The sequence below is a fragment of the Chelonoidis abingdonii genome, chromosome 5 (assembly GCF_003597395.2).
Source record: "Chelonoidis abingdonii isolate Lonesome George chromosome 5, CheloAbing_2.0, whole genome shotgun sequence".
In the NCBI taxonomy this organism is placed as follows: domain Eukaryota; kingdom Metazoa; phylum Chordata; order Testudines; family Testudinidae; genus Chelonoidis; species Chelonoidis abingdonii.
The window spans coordinates 123,051,060-123,067,927 of record NC_133773.1 but is presented as its reverse complement, the minus strand read 5'-3'; the positions used below and the strand labels follow the sequence as shown (position 1 = coordinate 123,067,927).

General features: G+C 41.1%; 1 protein-coding gene across 7 annotated transcripts in view; it reads left to right on the top strand.

The window, feature by feature from the left end:
* ABLIM2 (actin binding LIM protein family member 2) overlaps positions 1-16,868 on the top strand; it is a 239,178-nt gene that overhangs the window by 135,273 nt on the left and 87,037 nt on the right. For all 7 annotated transcript variants that reach the window (XM_032767238.2, XM_032767236.2, XM_032767235.2 and 4 more), the window contains one exon: positions 15,145-15,232. In XM_032767238.2, coding sequence (XP_032623129.1) covers positions 15,145-15,232 — 88 coding nt within the window. The remainder of the gene's footprint in view (positions 1-15,144; positions 15,233-16,868) is intronic.

Genomic DNA, 16,868 nt, shown 5'->3' with positions numbered 1-16,868 from the left:
CCATGGTGTGGGATGAGGGTCTGAGGCTAGCCTCCAGCTCGGATAGGAAGGTCTACGTTGCAGTTTTTAGCCATGTAGCATGAGCCCTGCAAGCTGCTCTCAGTTGACCCGCGCTCTGAGGCTGGCTGAGGTGGTTCTGGGGGGAGGTTTTTGGTTTGGGTTTTTTTTTCTTGTTTTTATTATTGTTTTGGCGGTGTGGGGTTTTGTTTATTTGTAGTGTAGATGTACCCAGACCTGGCAGCTAGAAATAGTACTTCAGGCCTGCTGACTCCCATTTTAGCCTCCAATCCAGTGGTCCAGGCAGCCTCTCCAGTACGGTTCAATATTATTTCCTGCTTCAGTAATTTCACTCTGCCTGTCCAAAATTTATGGGCTAGATCCTCAATTGCACTGGAGCAGAGCTTGGCACAGCTGAGGTGAAGAAGAAAGTGACTCTCTGCCACATTTATGCCTCTTTCCATCCTGGGTGTGGCAAAAGTTAGCGAAGCCAGCAACTCTAACTTGCTGCAGCTCATATTGACCCCTAAGAGGATTTTAAGGAAAGTTGCACAACAGCCCTGGGGCCAAAGCCTCTGCTTCATTGACGTCAGTGGAGCTGAGGCAATTTGCACTAGGAGAGAATCAGGCTCATGAAATTTAAGGTTGGATTTGGAAGAGGTGAGAAAGATTAGTTAGCAAATGGGAAGCAGAAGTCTATTCCAGGCATAATGGGTGGCATGAAAAAGATGCAAAGCCAAGAGTGGGAGAAAGAGACAAAAGGTGTTGGTCATTTATTGTGAAATATATGCAACCAAATAACTATATCCAGCGACTATTCTAATAAAATAGGAATATGGGCCAAATTCTGCTGTGATATAAGCAGAGAAAGCACAATTGACTTTATCTAAGTTACACCTGCCTCCACCCAGGCTAAATTTGGCCCTGCGAGTCAAAACTTGGCCCTAGAGGTCACAAATTAAGATCTGAATTACATTTATACTATTTCCTTTTAAATTATTCCTTCAACCGTTGTTTTCTGTGCCTGGTACACAATGAGCTACTTTCTTTAAAAGATAAATCTCCCTATTTGTACATCTGGCTCTGCACTTTATACCTGAAAGTATAAAGAAACTGTGGGAGGCAGTAAGTATGATTCAGTTGTATCCACGTGGGTGGGAAAACTCAGAGCTTGGCAAAGCACATGGGGATGAGCCAGAGTTCACACAAAGTGAAATAATTGTACATGTGGGCTCGCTGAAGTAGTGCTGCAGGCGCCCATGTAGAACATTATAAATGACAGATTCTTGGCTTAGTGCGGGTTGACAGATGACTCCAGTGAAGAAAGGGAAGGGAGGAGTGTCAGATTCAGCACTGTTACTCCACTTTGACACTTTGGTGTAACTCCGTTGAAATTAGTTCAATTGCAGTGGCATAAAATTGGAGTGACACAATAGTGAATTGGGTCACTGAGGCTATAGAACAGTAAGTAAGAATTTCTCCTCCAGATATATCTTCTTCTCTTCCACAGATTTTTCCTCCGCTGATTTATTGTCTACTGTACAAAATAAATAGTTCATAGAATTATAGGACTGTATGGTGGGAAGGGACCTTGAGAAGTCATCAAGTCCAACCCCTTGCATTGATGCAAGACCAAGCAAAATCTAGACCATCTCTGACATGTGTTGGTCCAGCCTCCTTCTTAAAACCTCCAATAATGGGAATTCCACAACCTCCCTTGGAAGCCTATTTCTGAGCTTAACTACTTTTATAGTTAGAAAGTTTTTCCTAATATCTAACCTAAACCTCCCTTGCTGCAGATTAAGCTCATTACTACTTGTCCTTCCTTCAATGGATGTGGAAAACAGTTAATCACTATCTTTAACGTATTTGAAGATTGTTGTGAGGCTCCCCCACTCCCCCCTTTCTTTTCTCAAGACTAAACATGCCCAGTTTCTTTAACCTTTCCTCATAGGTCGTATTTTCTAAACCTTTTCTTATTTTTATTGCTCTCCTCTGGACCCTCTAGTTTGTCCACATCCTTCTTAAAGTGTGGGGAGTCAGAACTGGACGCAGTACTCCAGCTGAAACTGAGTAGAGCAGGACTGTTACCTCCTATGGCTTACATACAACACTCCTGTTAATACATCCCAGAATGATATTAGCCTTTTTCGCAGCTGCATCACATTGTTGTCTCATTCAGTTTGTGGTACACTATAACCCCCTGATCTTTTTCTGCAGTACTAACATCTAATTAGCCAGTTATTCCCCACTTTGTATCATGCATCTGATTTTTTTATTTAATTTTATCTTGTTGATTTCAGACCAATTCTCCAATTTGTCATGGTTGTTTTGAATTCTAATTCTGTTCTCCAAAGTGCTTGCAACCACTCCAAACTTGGTATCAGCCACAAGTTCTGAATTTTAAACCTGAACAGCTTTCTGTCTATAAGCATTGTGTAATCAAAAGAAACGGGAGAAGAATGAATTTTCAGATGAAAAGATGAGTTCCATTTTGGTCTGAACTATTAAAAGAAGGAGACAAACCCAAGAAAAAAAGAGGAAATCCAGAATCTATTTTAGGTTTTATACTGCCACCGATCAGCATAGTGTTTGAATGTCTTCCACATAAAATAGCAGTAGGAAGTTGCTATTGGACTTTATGGAGTCTCTGGCTCTTCTCAAGATGGAAACTCTGCTTCGGTTAGGATTTTTAATTGGGTGATAGATTTGTTTTCAGATGTTTTTAGGAAAGGAGGGATTTGTGTAGAAGGAGTGCCAATATTGGAGCACCATTCTTGCTGTAGTGGAAAGGCCTTTTGGAAGACAAAGGTTTTGCAGTGTTTCTCGAAGGTATTCTGGCTCACGGTTTGCCTGATCTTCTCTAGATGTTCATTCCATAGCTGGATGTCTTCTAGCTAGAGCTTTTTGTCCCCAGCTTTGATGGGCTTTGTTATCTGCATTGTTCCAGAGGAGCTCAGCTGCCTCAGTATTTCATACATCAAAATTCAATTACTGCAGACTAACTCCTGTAATCCTTCCTAAAGCAGACAAAACATCAATAGGAGTCTTGCATTATGTGAACCTACCTGAACAGATAAGATTCAGCACTACTGGTACTCTTCTACAGCTACCTAGATTTGTATTATGTCAGCTGAAATGTAAAACATGCCACAATGTAATGGAATCATTGAATCAACCTGAATTCTCTTCTCGTTGCTATGAGCTTGTTGCTCTCAGCAGAAAGATATCAGCCCTCATTAGTCATACCTACATTGTTAGTAGTTATAGTCGGTGTTCCCTCTAATTTTTTCCATCCACATGCTAAATGAATTTTGTTATGTGCACCATATTGAGGTAATGTGTGGATGTGCACCACCAATAGAAACCAATATTCTTTTTAAAAAGTTACCATAGGGATAATTACTCTAGCCAGGACAGTTTAGGCATTTTAGAACTCACTACTCAAAGAATTAAATTTAAGCGTAAGAGAGGAATAAAAATTATGAAATGCATATATCGGTCAAAAAACTAAAATAACACACTTTGAAAGAAGTAATAACAACAACACACGTATATGTTGAGAGGTGAGTGTGAAAGACAGTATGTGTGTGTGTTTGTGTGTGACCGAAATGCACATTGCCTCTTTAAGTATGCTGACCTGACTTTAAGTACACTGCCCTTTTAAGTAGATCAGCAAGTTCAAACACAGCAGCAGCTGCCAGCAAGCTCCCTCCGTCCTGAGCCCTGTCCTGTGTCCCCCACACCCTGCTCTGTGGAAATGGAGTACAGGGGCTGAGGGAGGGGAAAACCCTGACATCAGCATCCCTCTACCTCCCCCTCCACTTTGCACAGCAAGCAGGAGGCTCCCAGGAGCAGCTCCAAGGCAGAGGACAGGAGCAGCATACAGCAGTGGGGGGAGGGGTGTCCCAAACCCATTCCGTCTCCTCGGCTGCTCTTGTCTCTCCCTGGGAGAACTTTCTCTCTGGGACTGCTCATCTTTACATCAGCCCCTTCTTTCCAGAAGCACCTCTCCTTGGGAGTAGCTTCCGGGGAGGCTGCATTTCCTGGCATAGTTTAGGAGAACCTTTTGCTGAGAGTAGCCCCCCTGTACACCTGCCTTCTGAAGCTCTCTTTAGGAATCTCCTACTTCCAGGAGCACCTCCTAGACTCCCTGCTTGCGTGGGCTCCCTGGAGAGTTCCCGTTCTCCAGGAGCACACCTTCTAGACCACTTGATCTGATGAGCTCTTCTGATCAGCGCTTCCGGGAGCTCCACTCCTCGGGAGCTCCCTGTCTCCTTGGGAATGTCTTCCCTAACTAAGCTCAGGTAACCTTTTATTAGATCCAGGTGCTCATTGACCAATTAACCATTAAGTGGCCACCTGGGACTCTGTTATGCCCAAGTGGGCCTTCAAAAGGCAGCAGCAGGTAGACTTGAGCCCTACTCCTCTTAAAGGGCCAGTCACCCTGCAACACAACACCGTGGGCAAAATTCTTCCCCTGATTTAGAGCCTAACCCTGTGAGGTGTGGTGCGTGCTCCACTGACATAGTTCAGTCGGAGTTATAGCTATGGGAAGGGCATGCCAGTGATTCATATAATGTCATTGTACTAGCTCCAGTGTTATCTTCTGTCTCATCCTTTTATACATCCTTACACTTAGTCCATCTGCTCCTGCCTATTTAGCAGGCGTTTTCACTTGAGACATCCATAACGATACCCAGGTCTTTCTCCTGAGTGGCGACTGTTAATTTAGAACCCACTGATGAGTAATTCAAATTACTCTTTCCAATATGCATTTTGCATATGTCAACATGGAATTACATCTGCCACTGTGTTTGTTCTATTCTATGCTATTCCTTTCTGGTCTGTATTCTGCACAGTTTGTTGTACTACCTTCATCACTGCCTTCAAGTAGTGCATTAAGTGATGTAATTAACATTTTTCATGTCTGATTAATTATTTCTCTTGCCTACTCCCGAAGGGAGTAATGGTATGAGTAGGGTAGGGATTTTGTTGCTTTGTTTGTTTTTATAAATTATATGTGTTTAGCTGTCTGGACTAGCTCATGAGCATGAGTGCCAGTCTCAGTCAAACTGTCAAGAAGCAGGGCACAAACCTCAAATTGGTTGCCAGTTCTATACTTAGATTTCACCAAGCAAGTAACAAGTGTGAACTCCTCAAGTACTCTAGCAGCCTAACCATGGAGTCACAGACAGTCCCCTGGGGTACCCCAATCTATCTTGCCACCCAAGCAAACTTGTCTTTGTGATTGTCCCTTACGCAAAAATCACAACAATATTCAGGTTACTGCCAGTCCCCAAAGACCAGTTGCATACCACAGGTCAGTTGCAGTTAGACCTGACATCAGCAACAATGCTTGTAGCCAGTCCTATAATAAACTAACTAAAGATTAATTAACTAAGAAAAAATGAGTCTTTTACAAGGTTAAAGCTACTCAACAGACACACAAATGAGTTAGTCTTAGATTCCAAAAGGTAATAGAAACTGCTATGATATGCAAACTTTGTTTCCTTTAGAGCTAGCCCACGCAGAGCAGCTTGGGGAGCCCTTCCATATGCTAAGAAATATTGCACTCATCAAATTCTAAGCAGCACAGTGATGCAATTCCTTCTAGTCAGGAACTGTATCACTGTACCAGGATTTTTATTCCCTTCCCTTAGACTTAAAACTAATAGGATAAGGGTTGGTGCCCATCTCCTCTTCATGGGTGCAGAGATAGGGGCAATCTGCTAAGCCTTTGTCCTTTGATGTCTGAAAATGGCTCATTTGTTTTCGGTGGGCCTTCTTGTGTGCAGGACCAGCACTTTACACTGATTAATGCTGCTTTCTTGTTACACAGTTACAGAGGTTTACAGTGTAAACACTCAGTATAACTTTATACCATGGGATACAGATGTTTGTAAGTGAGAGCAATATATGCAGCATCCTACCAGCATTTAATCAATTCTAAACACATTCTAACAAACTTAATATCAGTTTTAAAAATGCTAACACAGGTGAGCTAGACTGGTTTCCAGCTATGCACTTGTCAGTGTTCAGTGACCTTGGCGTAATCTGGCACCTGGCCTGCTAGCATCAAAATATGTACTCTGTGCTGTGTGTTTATATTAAAGAAAGCAAGATCAGAAAAGTGCTCCATGTTCTTGGAGCAGAAGGTGATGAGATTTGTGGTCGTTCTTAGTTCCTGTTGGAGTTAATTCCACAGCCTTTCACTAGCCCTGAGGAAGCTCTGCCTACTGCACATTTGAATTTTTTATATTTAGACTGAACAGTTCCTTTGTGCCTGAGGAGTGGAGTTGTTGACCATATTCCTCTTTAGGTGCTCTTTTAGGAATCCTGGGCCCCAACTATTGACTGACTCAAAAATAAGAACCAGGACCTTGATTTTCTGTTCTATAAGAAGCCAGCATAAAGAATGAAGGACAGGTTAGATGGGCTCATGGTAGCCTGTGTTGCTGAGAGGAGACATTACCATTCTACGTGGCATATTGCCCTCAGACTAGGAGGATTTTCCCTTAATAAATGCTAGTCCCACTTATTCCTGCATGTACAGGTTGCTGGAGTAGGATATTAGAGGGTCAAGCTCAAAAACAATAAGGGATTCACAAGAACAACATATTGTCACTTACGTGCATTACATGTATGTTTGTTGTCACAGTGTTGCCCATTTTATAAAATACAGTCTGGCAAACTAAGCTTCCAAACTGCAATGAAGAAACAGCTATATGGTTAGGAATTTGTTTGCCACATTAGACTCCCTCACATCAGTGCTACAAACTAGAAGGAAAAAAAAAAGGAAAATGACAAGGCCATCTTTTCAGCTTAAGCTGATAATACACACACCTTACATCTTAAGGTCAAAAAATTTCCAGGTTCTGCTGGAACTGGTAGTCCAGCTTTGGTTCAAGATGTGACGTCTGTTGAGCAAAGTCTTTTTGAAGTAGTCCTGCCTCTGCCTCAGGCTGCTCTTGGAGAAACTGATGGTGCATTTTTGTTATCCCTTTTCTCTAATCAATAGGGCAATAGATTTACACTATAAACCTCAACTCCAGCAAGTACACTTTGATGTGTCATAAAAATACACAGTGATTTTAATCATGGGGCAGATTCCTGATTAATGTAACTTGTCATAGCTCCAACTAAATGGAGCTATGACAGCTTACGTCAGCTGAGGATCCGGTCCTATATCTCTATAAATGATTGCAAAGATTCTTATATCTGCTGAACATAGTATGATGGGCCAGATTCTGGGACACTTATTCTGCAACCACTTTAGTACATTATTCAATGAGTATTTTCATCTGTTTTGGTGGGGCTACATAGAGAAAAACATTCTACTCAACATGAGTAAGGGTGAATCTGGTCTGGAAAACAGACAATGTTTTGTGAAAATATCTGTTGAATGCAGTTTCTGTTTCTCAACCAGCTTTAATGTAAGTGCCTGTTACTGTGGTTTGTGAGCCGTGAGTGTTTAGAACTTTCCCTTTCTCTGCAGACTTTCTATATCCTTTCTGCATAGGAAATACAGACAAATTGGCAGGTTATTAGCTGTACAGTTGCAAAGTCATACTTGAATAATGGTTGGTTAAAATTGTACATTAAACTCTTTTAACTAAAAGTACTCTGTCCTAACATAACGCAGTTCAACAATAAAATGTTTACGTACTTTCTAGAAATCTAACTTCTCTTCATAATGTTTGGTGGAAAATTTAGGAGAATTGGGTTGTTGTAACAATCTATAACACCTTACTGAAAAGTATTCATAGATTTTATTTTTTTTTTTTAAGGCTGGAAGAGATCATTAAGTCTGACTGCCAAACACTGGTCTTAGAATTTCACCTGGTAATTCCTGTATGAAGACCATAACTTCAGGCTCAGCTGTCGCCTGTCTTTTAGAAAGATATTCAGTCTTGATTTAAATACTTCAAGTAAAGGGAAATTTACCATATTCCCTTCTAAAGTGCTCAAATGAAGGATTTAATGTTGATTAAAATAAAGGCCAAAACCCACCGTCAGTATTTTTAAAATAATATTATACAAAAAGCTTTGGTTTCACTTAACCCCACAAACTTCATCAGAAACCCTATAAAGTATAATGGAGTTACACAGGTGTTAAAGAATCAGGCTCTTTGTCATCTTTTGGATCTGATTTTCTACTCTGCTAACAATTAGGATGAAAAGAGGTCTTTTTGTACAGCTACTGTTAGTTTAGTTATTGTACATATAAGTGGTCTGAAATTATGGACTTAGGTTGTCTTTAAATTTTTTGGAAATCAATTCTAGTTTAATGGTGCTGCCATTTCAGAACTTATTTAACCAGGTTCTTTGGGAAAGAAAGTCATTGAATTCCCCCTAGATATTTTTAGCCAGGGTTTAAATTTTATCAGCTCAGCCAAATCAATCAAATTTACTGAGATTTTGTTCTGCATTAGCATTGCCCATATAATACCAACCTCCTAAGGGAAATGGTCCTCCTTTTTTTGCCTTTAAATCCCAACTTTAGGTTTTTCTGATTTAATTTGTGTCCATCTATGCTTATACCTATGGACACAAACAAGCAATATTAGACCTTAGCTGATACTATTAGACCTTAGCTGATACAAGCAATATTAGACCTTAGCTGATACTATTAGACCTTAGCTGATACAAGCAATATTAGACCTTAGCTGATACTAAGTGCTGAGTGCCCTCACTCCTTAGGGTTACAAGAGTCACTCAGCATTTTGCAAGATGGAGCACAAAAAAAGAAATAGAAGGTCTCATTAGTGCACCTTTAGGGACCTCCATCAGCCAATTTATTATTGTATATTTGTGTATATACAAAGTTCTAAACATTTTTGCTATAAAAAGTATAACATTAAAAGAAATAAAAATATCTGAACTGAAAAAAAGCTCAACATCTATTATCAGATATTGTGATACCACACAGATGAAATCAAAAGACAGAACTGACCTTTATATCTGTTCAATAGCTAAGAGATACATGTAATGTCAGTACCCTGATTATATTAGTGTTTCTCTAGATGACATTGTTCAACAAAAAAGCCTACCACCTGACAGTGCCATTGTCTTTTTTTACACCTGATTCATTCTATGGCTTTAATTGTCATTTTGTGTCAGGAAACATATTTTTAGGGGCTGTTATTGCATCTGAGAGTTATAGTAACTCTCTTCTATAGACACAAGTCTCCCAAACATTTCAGTAGTGAAGTAATTATTAGTGTTGAAGTAATTGTCCCATATCCACTGAAAGGATCCAAAGCATTTAGTTAATGGATTGTTTTCTTTCTTATCACTAGTGTTACACATCTGTATGGCAATAGGTTTTCATGGGTTAAACAAATCCTACATTAGCGAAGTGAAAAACAGACTCTTTAAACTTGAGTCAGACCCCAGTATTGCGTAATGAGAGAGCAGCTACTGGACCAAGATTATGCTTTGTGGTGTAAACCTTTGCTGAACCCTTTGACTTTGTCAGTCATAAGTAATCTGGTAGAGCCTCCACATAGTCCCAGTTACAGCATGCCATTATTAGCATTGATTAATTACTATTCTCTGGGTGCTGACAGTTTGTTCATCACTTCACAGAACAAAGACTTGCAGAGCAAGTTCTATATGAACTTAGAGTTGTAATACAGTACTGTAGAAACACTTTAACACCAACAATACTTGACACTAATTGTATTAGTTTTTAACCACACTTTTCCAAGGAAACAGGATATGAAACACTTTACATAGAGCCAAATCGTACGGTCACTCCTAATTCAGACAAAACTCCTTCTGAACTCCTACTTGACTCCAGTAGTGTTTTGCCTGAGTGAGGTCTGCAGTACTTGATGCATAAAGTTACATGTGGTCCATGGCAACACCTTTTTTTATGCTAGTAGTTCATTTGGTGAAAGGGGGTAAAATCTGGCCCTGCTTAAATCAGTGGGAGTTTTGACATTGATTTCACTGAGGCCAAGATTTTATACATATAAGACCATAAGAATGGCCATACTGGGTCAGACCAGTGGGACGTCTAGCCTGGTATCCTGTCGTCCAACAGTGGCCAGTGCAGATGCTTCCAAGGCAATGAACAGAAGAGGGAAATTGAGTGATCCATCCCCTGTTGTCCAATACCAGCTTCTGTCAGTCATAGAATCATAGACTCCAGTATCAAACCTGTGTCTGAGCCACTGAAGTCCTCAAATCATGGTTTAAAGACTTCAAGCTGCAGAGAATCTTCCAGCAAATGACCTGTGTCCCACACTGGAGAGGAAGGGGGAAAACCCCCAGGGCCTCTGCCAATCTGCCCTGGAGGAAAATTCCTTCCCAACCCCAAATATGGCGATCAGTTAAACCCTGAGTATGTGGGCAAGACTCACCAGCCAGATACCCGGGAAACAATTCTCTGTAGTAACTTGGATCTAACCCCATCTACATCCCATCACAAGCCATTGGGCATATTTACCGCTAATAGTCAAAGACCAATCTCATTATACCATCCCCTCCATAAGCTTATCAAGCTTAGTCTTGAAGCCAGATATGTCTTTTGCCCCCACTTCTCCCCTTGGAAGGCTGTTCCAGAACTTCACTCCTCTGATGGTTAGAAACCTTTGTCTAATTTCAAGTCTAAACTTCCTGGTGGACAGTTTATATCCATTTATTCTTGTGTCCACATTGGTACTGAGCTTAAAGAATTCCTCTCCCACTCTGGTATTTATTCCTCTGATATATTTGTAGAGAGCAAGCATATCTCCCCTCAGCCATCTTTTGGTTAGGCTAAACAAACCAAGTTCTTTCATATGACAGGTTTTCCATTCGTCAGATCATTCTAGTAGCCCTTCTCTGTACCTGTTCCAGTTTGAATTAATCCTTGTAAAAAACATGGGAGACCAGAACTGCACACAGTATTCCAGATGAGGTCTCACCAGTGCTTGTATAACGGTACTAACACCTCCTTATCTCTACTGGAAATACCTTGCCTGATGCATCCCAAGACTGCATTAGTTTTTCTCTCAGCCATATCACATTGGTGGTTCATAGTCATCCTGTGATCAACCAGTATTCCGAGGTCCTTCTTTTCCTCTTAGTTCCAACTGATGAGTCCCCAGCTTATAACAACAATTCTTGTCAGAGGTTTAGGGACATTCGGAGCATGAGGTTACATCCCTGACCACCTCGACTAATAGCCATTGATGGACCTGTCCTTCACAAACGTATCTAGTTCTTTTTTGAACCTAGTTACACTTTTGACCTTCAGAACATCCCCTGGCACGGAGTTCCACAGGTTGATTGTGCATTGTATGAAGAAGTACTGTCTTTTGTTTGTTTTTAACCCTGCTGACTATTAATTTCACTGGGTGACCTCTGTCCTTGTGTTACATGAAGAGTGATAACATTTCTCTATTCACTTCTTCCATACTACTCATGATTTTATAGACCTCTATTGCAGGGGTCTGAAACACACGGCCCTCCAAGCTCCCTGCACCCCAGTTACTTCCTGTCACCACCAAACTCCCCTCACCCACCCCCGAGTTATTTTATATGGCAGCTAAGCTCCCCGCACGCTGATCCCCAATGTTTGGGGCCAGGTCTCTCCCCCGGCCCCGTCTGCCACCCCCACGCGCCTCCCCCAAGAGTCCCCTGGCCTCACTTGCTGCCTCCTCACCACCTGGGAGCCTGCAGCTCATGTTGACTCCACTCGGCTGTGCTGGCTTTCGGCATCATCTGCTGCTGCAGGGTCCTAGTGCCCTCCTCCACTAGGGCCAGTGCAGGCTGCCTTTCCCCTGCTCTAGTCCTGAGCCTCTCCAATGCCCCAAACCCCTCATCCCCAGCCCCACAGCCCTCACCCTTGCACCCCCTCCTATCCCCAAACTCCATCCCAGAGTCTGCACCCCAGACCTCCCTCCCCCACCCAAACTTCCTCTCAGAGCCGTAGGCAGGTGGGGGCAGAGTTTGGGGGAGGGCAGGTTGTGGGCACTACCAAAATTTCTACAAATCTGCCACCTCTGGAAGAGGCAGAGCAAGAGTGGAGTGGTGGTGCAGCCCAGTGCAGTGGCGGGTCTTTACTGAGTGTATATATTTTATTAAAACCGCTTGGAAATGATTTTGTCAAAAAAAAGAACTGTCATGGAAGAAAAGAGTTTTTCAAGACAAATGGGAGAATTTATATTTTTTCACAGAGGTAAAAGATAAAATTCAGTGCCTTCTTTGTCAGCAAATGATTGCAGTTCCCAAGGAGTATAATGTGCGTCGGCACTATGACACAATGCATCATGAAAAATATGATGCATTCACTGGAAAAATCCGAGAGGAGAAAGTTCAGCAATTTAAAGCAGCATTTGCCAAGCAAATAAATTTCTTTTCAGGGATTAACAAGTCTAGCAAAGATTCAGTAAGAGTAAGTTTTGTGATAAGCGAAATGATAGCTAAATCATCGTGACCTTTTATAGAAGGCTTATTCGTAAAAGAACATCTTATGAAGGTCAGCGAAATTTTATGTCCTGATAGGAAGAAAGTTTTTGAAATCATAAACTTGTCTGCGAATACAGTTGCCTGCAGGATAACTGATTTAGTTGATAATGTGCAAAAACAATTGATTCAAATGGCAAAAGATTTCAAAGCATTTTCAATTGCTCTTGATGAGAGTACAGATGTATCAGATACTGCACGGTGTGCAGTGTTCATTAGAAGTGTGGATTGCAATTTGAATATTACTGAAGAATTGCTAGACTTAATGCCACTGAAGGGTATGACAATGGAATGTGACATATTTCAAGGACTGGAAGAGTGCATTGAAAAAGCTGCGCTGCCATGGAACAAACTCGTATCTTTGGTTATGGATGGTGCACCATCAGTGTGCTCTGAAAACATTGGTGTGGTTGGATTATTGAAGATCAAACTGAACAGCCTCAATATACCAGGAATTAGCTTCACCAGTTTACATTGTATTTTGTACCAACAAGCCCTGTGTATTAAAAGTCTACAAAGGAAGGAAGTTATGGATGTAGTTTTAAAAACTGTTAATTTTATACGTGCACGAGGGCGGAATCACAGACAGTTCACTTCTTTTCTAGCAAGTATGGACAGCAAATATGGGGAACTTCTGTATCACACTCAAGTTAGATGGCTGAGTCATGGAAATGTTCTGAAGCTTTTTTTTGCACTTAGAGGAGATTGATTCCTTCATGAAAATGAAAAACAAGGAGATTCCACAGCTTTCTGATTCCACTTTTATCTGCAGCCTTGCTTTTCCAACAGATGTAACTGATCACCTGAATGCACTGAACTTGAAACTTCAGGGTAGAAAACAGGTGTATGACAGTGTTAAGTCATTCAAAGTCAAGCTTATTTTGTGGGGGAAACATCTGACTGCTGGCAATTTGGTTCATTTCTCGACTCTGAATTCCTTAAGAAAAGTTGAACCCAAATCTTTGAAAGAATATGAAGAGATTGTTTCTACTTACACAAACAGTTTGATGTGCGGTTTAAAGATTTCAAAGCACTTGAACCACATTTTCAACTTTTTTCCACACCATTTGCTGTTGAAATTGACTATGTTGCAGAGGAAATGCAAATGTAGTTAGTGGAGCTTCAGTGTGACACCATTTTGAAGCAGAATTATACAGATGTTGGAATTCCAGAATTCTACAGGTTTCTTTCACAAAAAAGATTTCCCATGTTATTCTTTGCTTCCACAAGGATAATAGCAATGTTTGGAAGTACATATATATGTGAACAGTTTTTCTCTTCCATGAAAATTAACAAATCTATGTTAAGGTCAGGGCTCACTGATGAACATTTGACAGCAACACTGAGGTTGGTTTTGTCTCAGGATATCAAACCTAATATTGATGCTCTGGTTGATGCAAAACCCTGTCAGCTAAGTGCCAAAAATGAACTGACTGTCAAAATTAGCACTGACTTTTCACATTACAGTTAAAGAAGTTAATAAAGTTAATAAATTGACTTTTAATAGCATACTATATTTTAATACTATATTACTGTTCTTTTTTTTTTTTTTTCCTGCCTACCTCCAGGCACTTCCCACCACCAAACAGCTGGTGGTGGTACTTAGCACTTTCTGGGGGGAGCGGGGAGGAGCGGGGAGCCGCGCACTCAGGGGAGGAGGTGGAGAAGAGATGGGACAGGGGCGGGGCCTCATGGAAGTGGTGGAGTGGGGGCAGGGCCAGTGGCAGCAAGGAGGAGGTGTCAGTGATGCGGCCCTTGGGCCAATGCACTAGTCCTCATGTGGCCCTCGTGGTCATTTGAGTTTGAGTCCCCTGCTCTATCATATACCCCTTTGGTCATCTCTTTTCTAAACTGAATAGTCCCGGTCTTTTTAATATCCCCTCATACATAAGCTGTTCCATATCCTGAATCATTTTGTTGCCGTTCTCTGTACCTTTTCCAATTCTAAGATAACTTTTTTGAGATGGGGTGACCAGAACTGCACATAGTATTCAAGGTGTGGATGGACCATGGATTTATATAGTGGAATTATGATAATTTCTGTCTTATTATCTATAACTTTCCTAATGGTTTGTTACATTCTGTTAGCTATTTTGTGAAGAGGTTAACTGAGCAAATGGGGGAACTGTGGGAGGGGGTTGGAGTGCAGGGTGCAGAAAGGGTTCAGGATGCGGGCTCTGGCCCAGTGTCGCTTACCTGGAGCAGCTCCAGGGTGGCAGTGGTATAAAGTGGCGCTGAGACAGGCTCCCTGCCTGCCCTGGCCCTATGCCGCAGTGCTCCCAGAAGCAGCTGTCACCATGTTCCTGGGGCCCCTGGGGGAGGGAGGGCAGAGGGCTCCACGCACTGCCCACCTCTGTGGGTTTCTCCCCTGAAGCTCCCATTGGCCGCAGCTCCCTGTTCCCAGCCAATGGGAGCTGCAGTGAGAGGTGCCTGGAGATGAGGGCAGCGCACGGAACCTCTGCCCTCCCCTTCCCCAGGGGCCGCAAGGACGTGGTGCCGGCCACTTCCAGCAGTGGTGCAGGGCCCATGGCACCATTGGGATGGCAATCTCCAGTCTGAAAGAAAATAACGTAATAAAATATTTTCTTCAAAAACTTAATATGACATCTGAAGGTGTAATCACTGAATAAGCTGCAGTGCTGTCTAGAGTTAGCATTATCAATAATTACATTTTTTTTCCCCCAACAGGCCGGAGAAAAACATTATCACCCAGCTTGTGCACGATGTGTCAGATGCAGTCAGATGTTTGCAGAAGGAGAAGAAATGTATCTGCAAAGTAAACAAACAAAAGTTGTTATTAGTATTGATCCTTAATGTATTTATTAAAACAATATTTGCATTTATAAGACAGCCGCCTCTAGCATGAGGATCTGGGCACAGCCTCTCTTTCTTGGCAAAACAGAAAGAGAAACTAAATGGGCAGAGGGAACTAGCAAGTTGATGTACTAACCTAGGATTAATGGTTTTTACCCAGCTCTGTTCTATTACCTGCAAGTATCAGTAGTACTCTTAAATCATTCTTTGTGTTCATTCTTTAAACAGAGAAATTAGACACTACCTACGTAAGATTTGCTGTTACATTATTTAAAATCACAAATGCCACTATTCTATTGTCACATTGATTTAGAGCAAATTATAGTAGTTCACTGAGTGCCAGTGTGATCCATAGCTTTACTCACTACAGAAGCTGGGGAATGTTGTGATTCCTTGGTTAATGGCAAGCCAGTTTGCTCAGCAGTAGGAGGAATCTGTGAAATCCAGTAACAAATCAATGCTAAAACCAGTCTTGGAGATGATCCCAAGCCAACAAATTTTGAATTTAGATTTCAAACACTCAGAAGTTCAGTTGTGTCTGGAGTCAAGGTTTCAGTTTCATCCATTATAAAGATATTACAAGATGGACGTTTGCTAATTTTTGTTCTGAGTTCTGATTCAAACACTCCCAAAATTCAGAGTTTTGCTTTTGGACCCATCTTATTTTCTGCAGTTATTGATATATTCAGTATAGTTATTTGTACACTGCTTACCTCTAAATTCTGAACATATTGACGTTATGTTTGACTTTTCAGATTTTTCTTTGTTTTTGACTCTTAAGTTTCTGTGCTAATTTTCTCTTTCTCTCTCCCTTTCTCTTTGTTGCATATACGTTTTATCTTATTTAAATTGTAATTTTCACCTCCATAGATACCCAGCACTCCCTCTGAAAACACCCTTCATGAAACAGCACTGAACAGTTTTGCCAGCTCCATTTCATTATCCTGGAATACCACAAAAATACATTCTCAACAATATTTCAATGATCTTCATGCCTAGAAACTCTGTGAAAGTCACATTATTGTAACAGTATTGCTGCCTGTTGGTATTTGGAACATAAATATAAATCAACCCTGATATCTTGTTCCCAAATTATTAATTTAATGTAGCCCAATTCAGGTGAAATATTCCAGACCAAATGTGGTGCATAGGGACACAAGATTGTCCTGTCTTGGAAACGTCATTGACTTGGACTCTGCACATTTTTTTTTTAACAATTACTGTGCTACTGTTTATAAAACAGAGGATTCTTCATAAGTAACACAACAGCACTTCGTATTATCCTTATTTGAGATACTGAATTTGGCCTGTAGTCTATTTCCTTAAGGAAGCTCTCTCATACTGACATTTAATTGAAACATTTGCACCCTTTTGATGACGTATAGGTGATTTGTTGTTTTTGTATACATCAAGCAAATTGCTCTGGTTCAAATGGTCCATTCTCCTGTTCTCTGCAGACGAAGCTTTTCCATTTTTCTTTTTGATAATGTTATATGGTATATTGCTAGTTTAGTTATTGCTCAGAGAAAAGCGCACACACTTATTTAGCTAAAAGAAAAAGTCCATAACAATCTAGCATCTTGTGTTAACTTCATGGA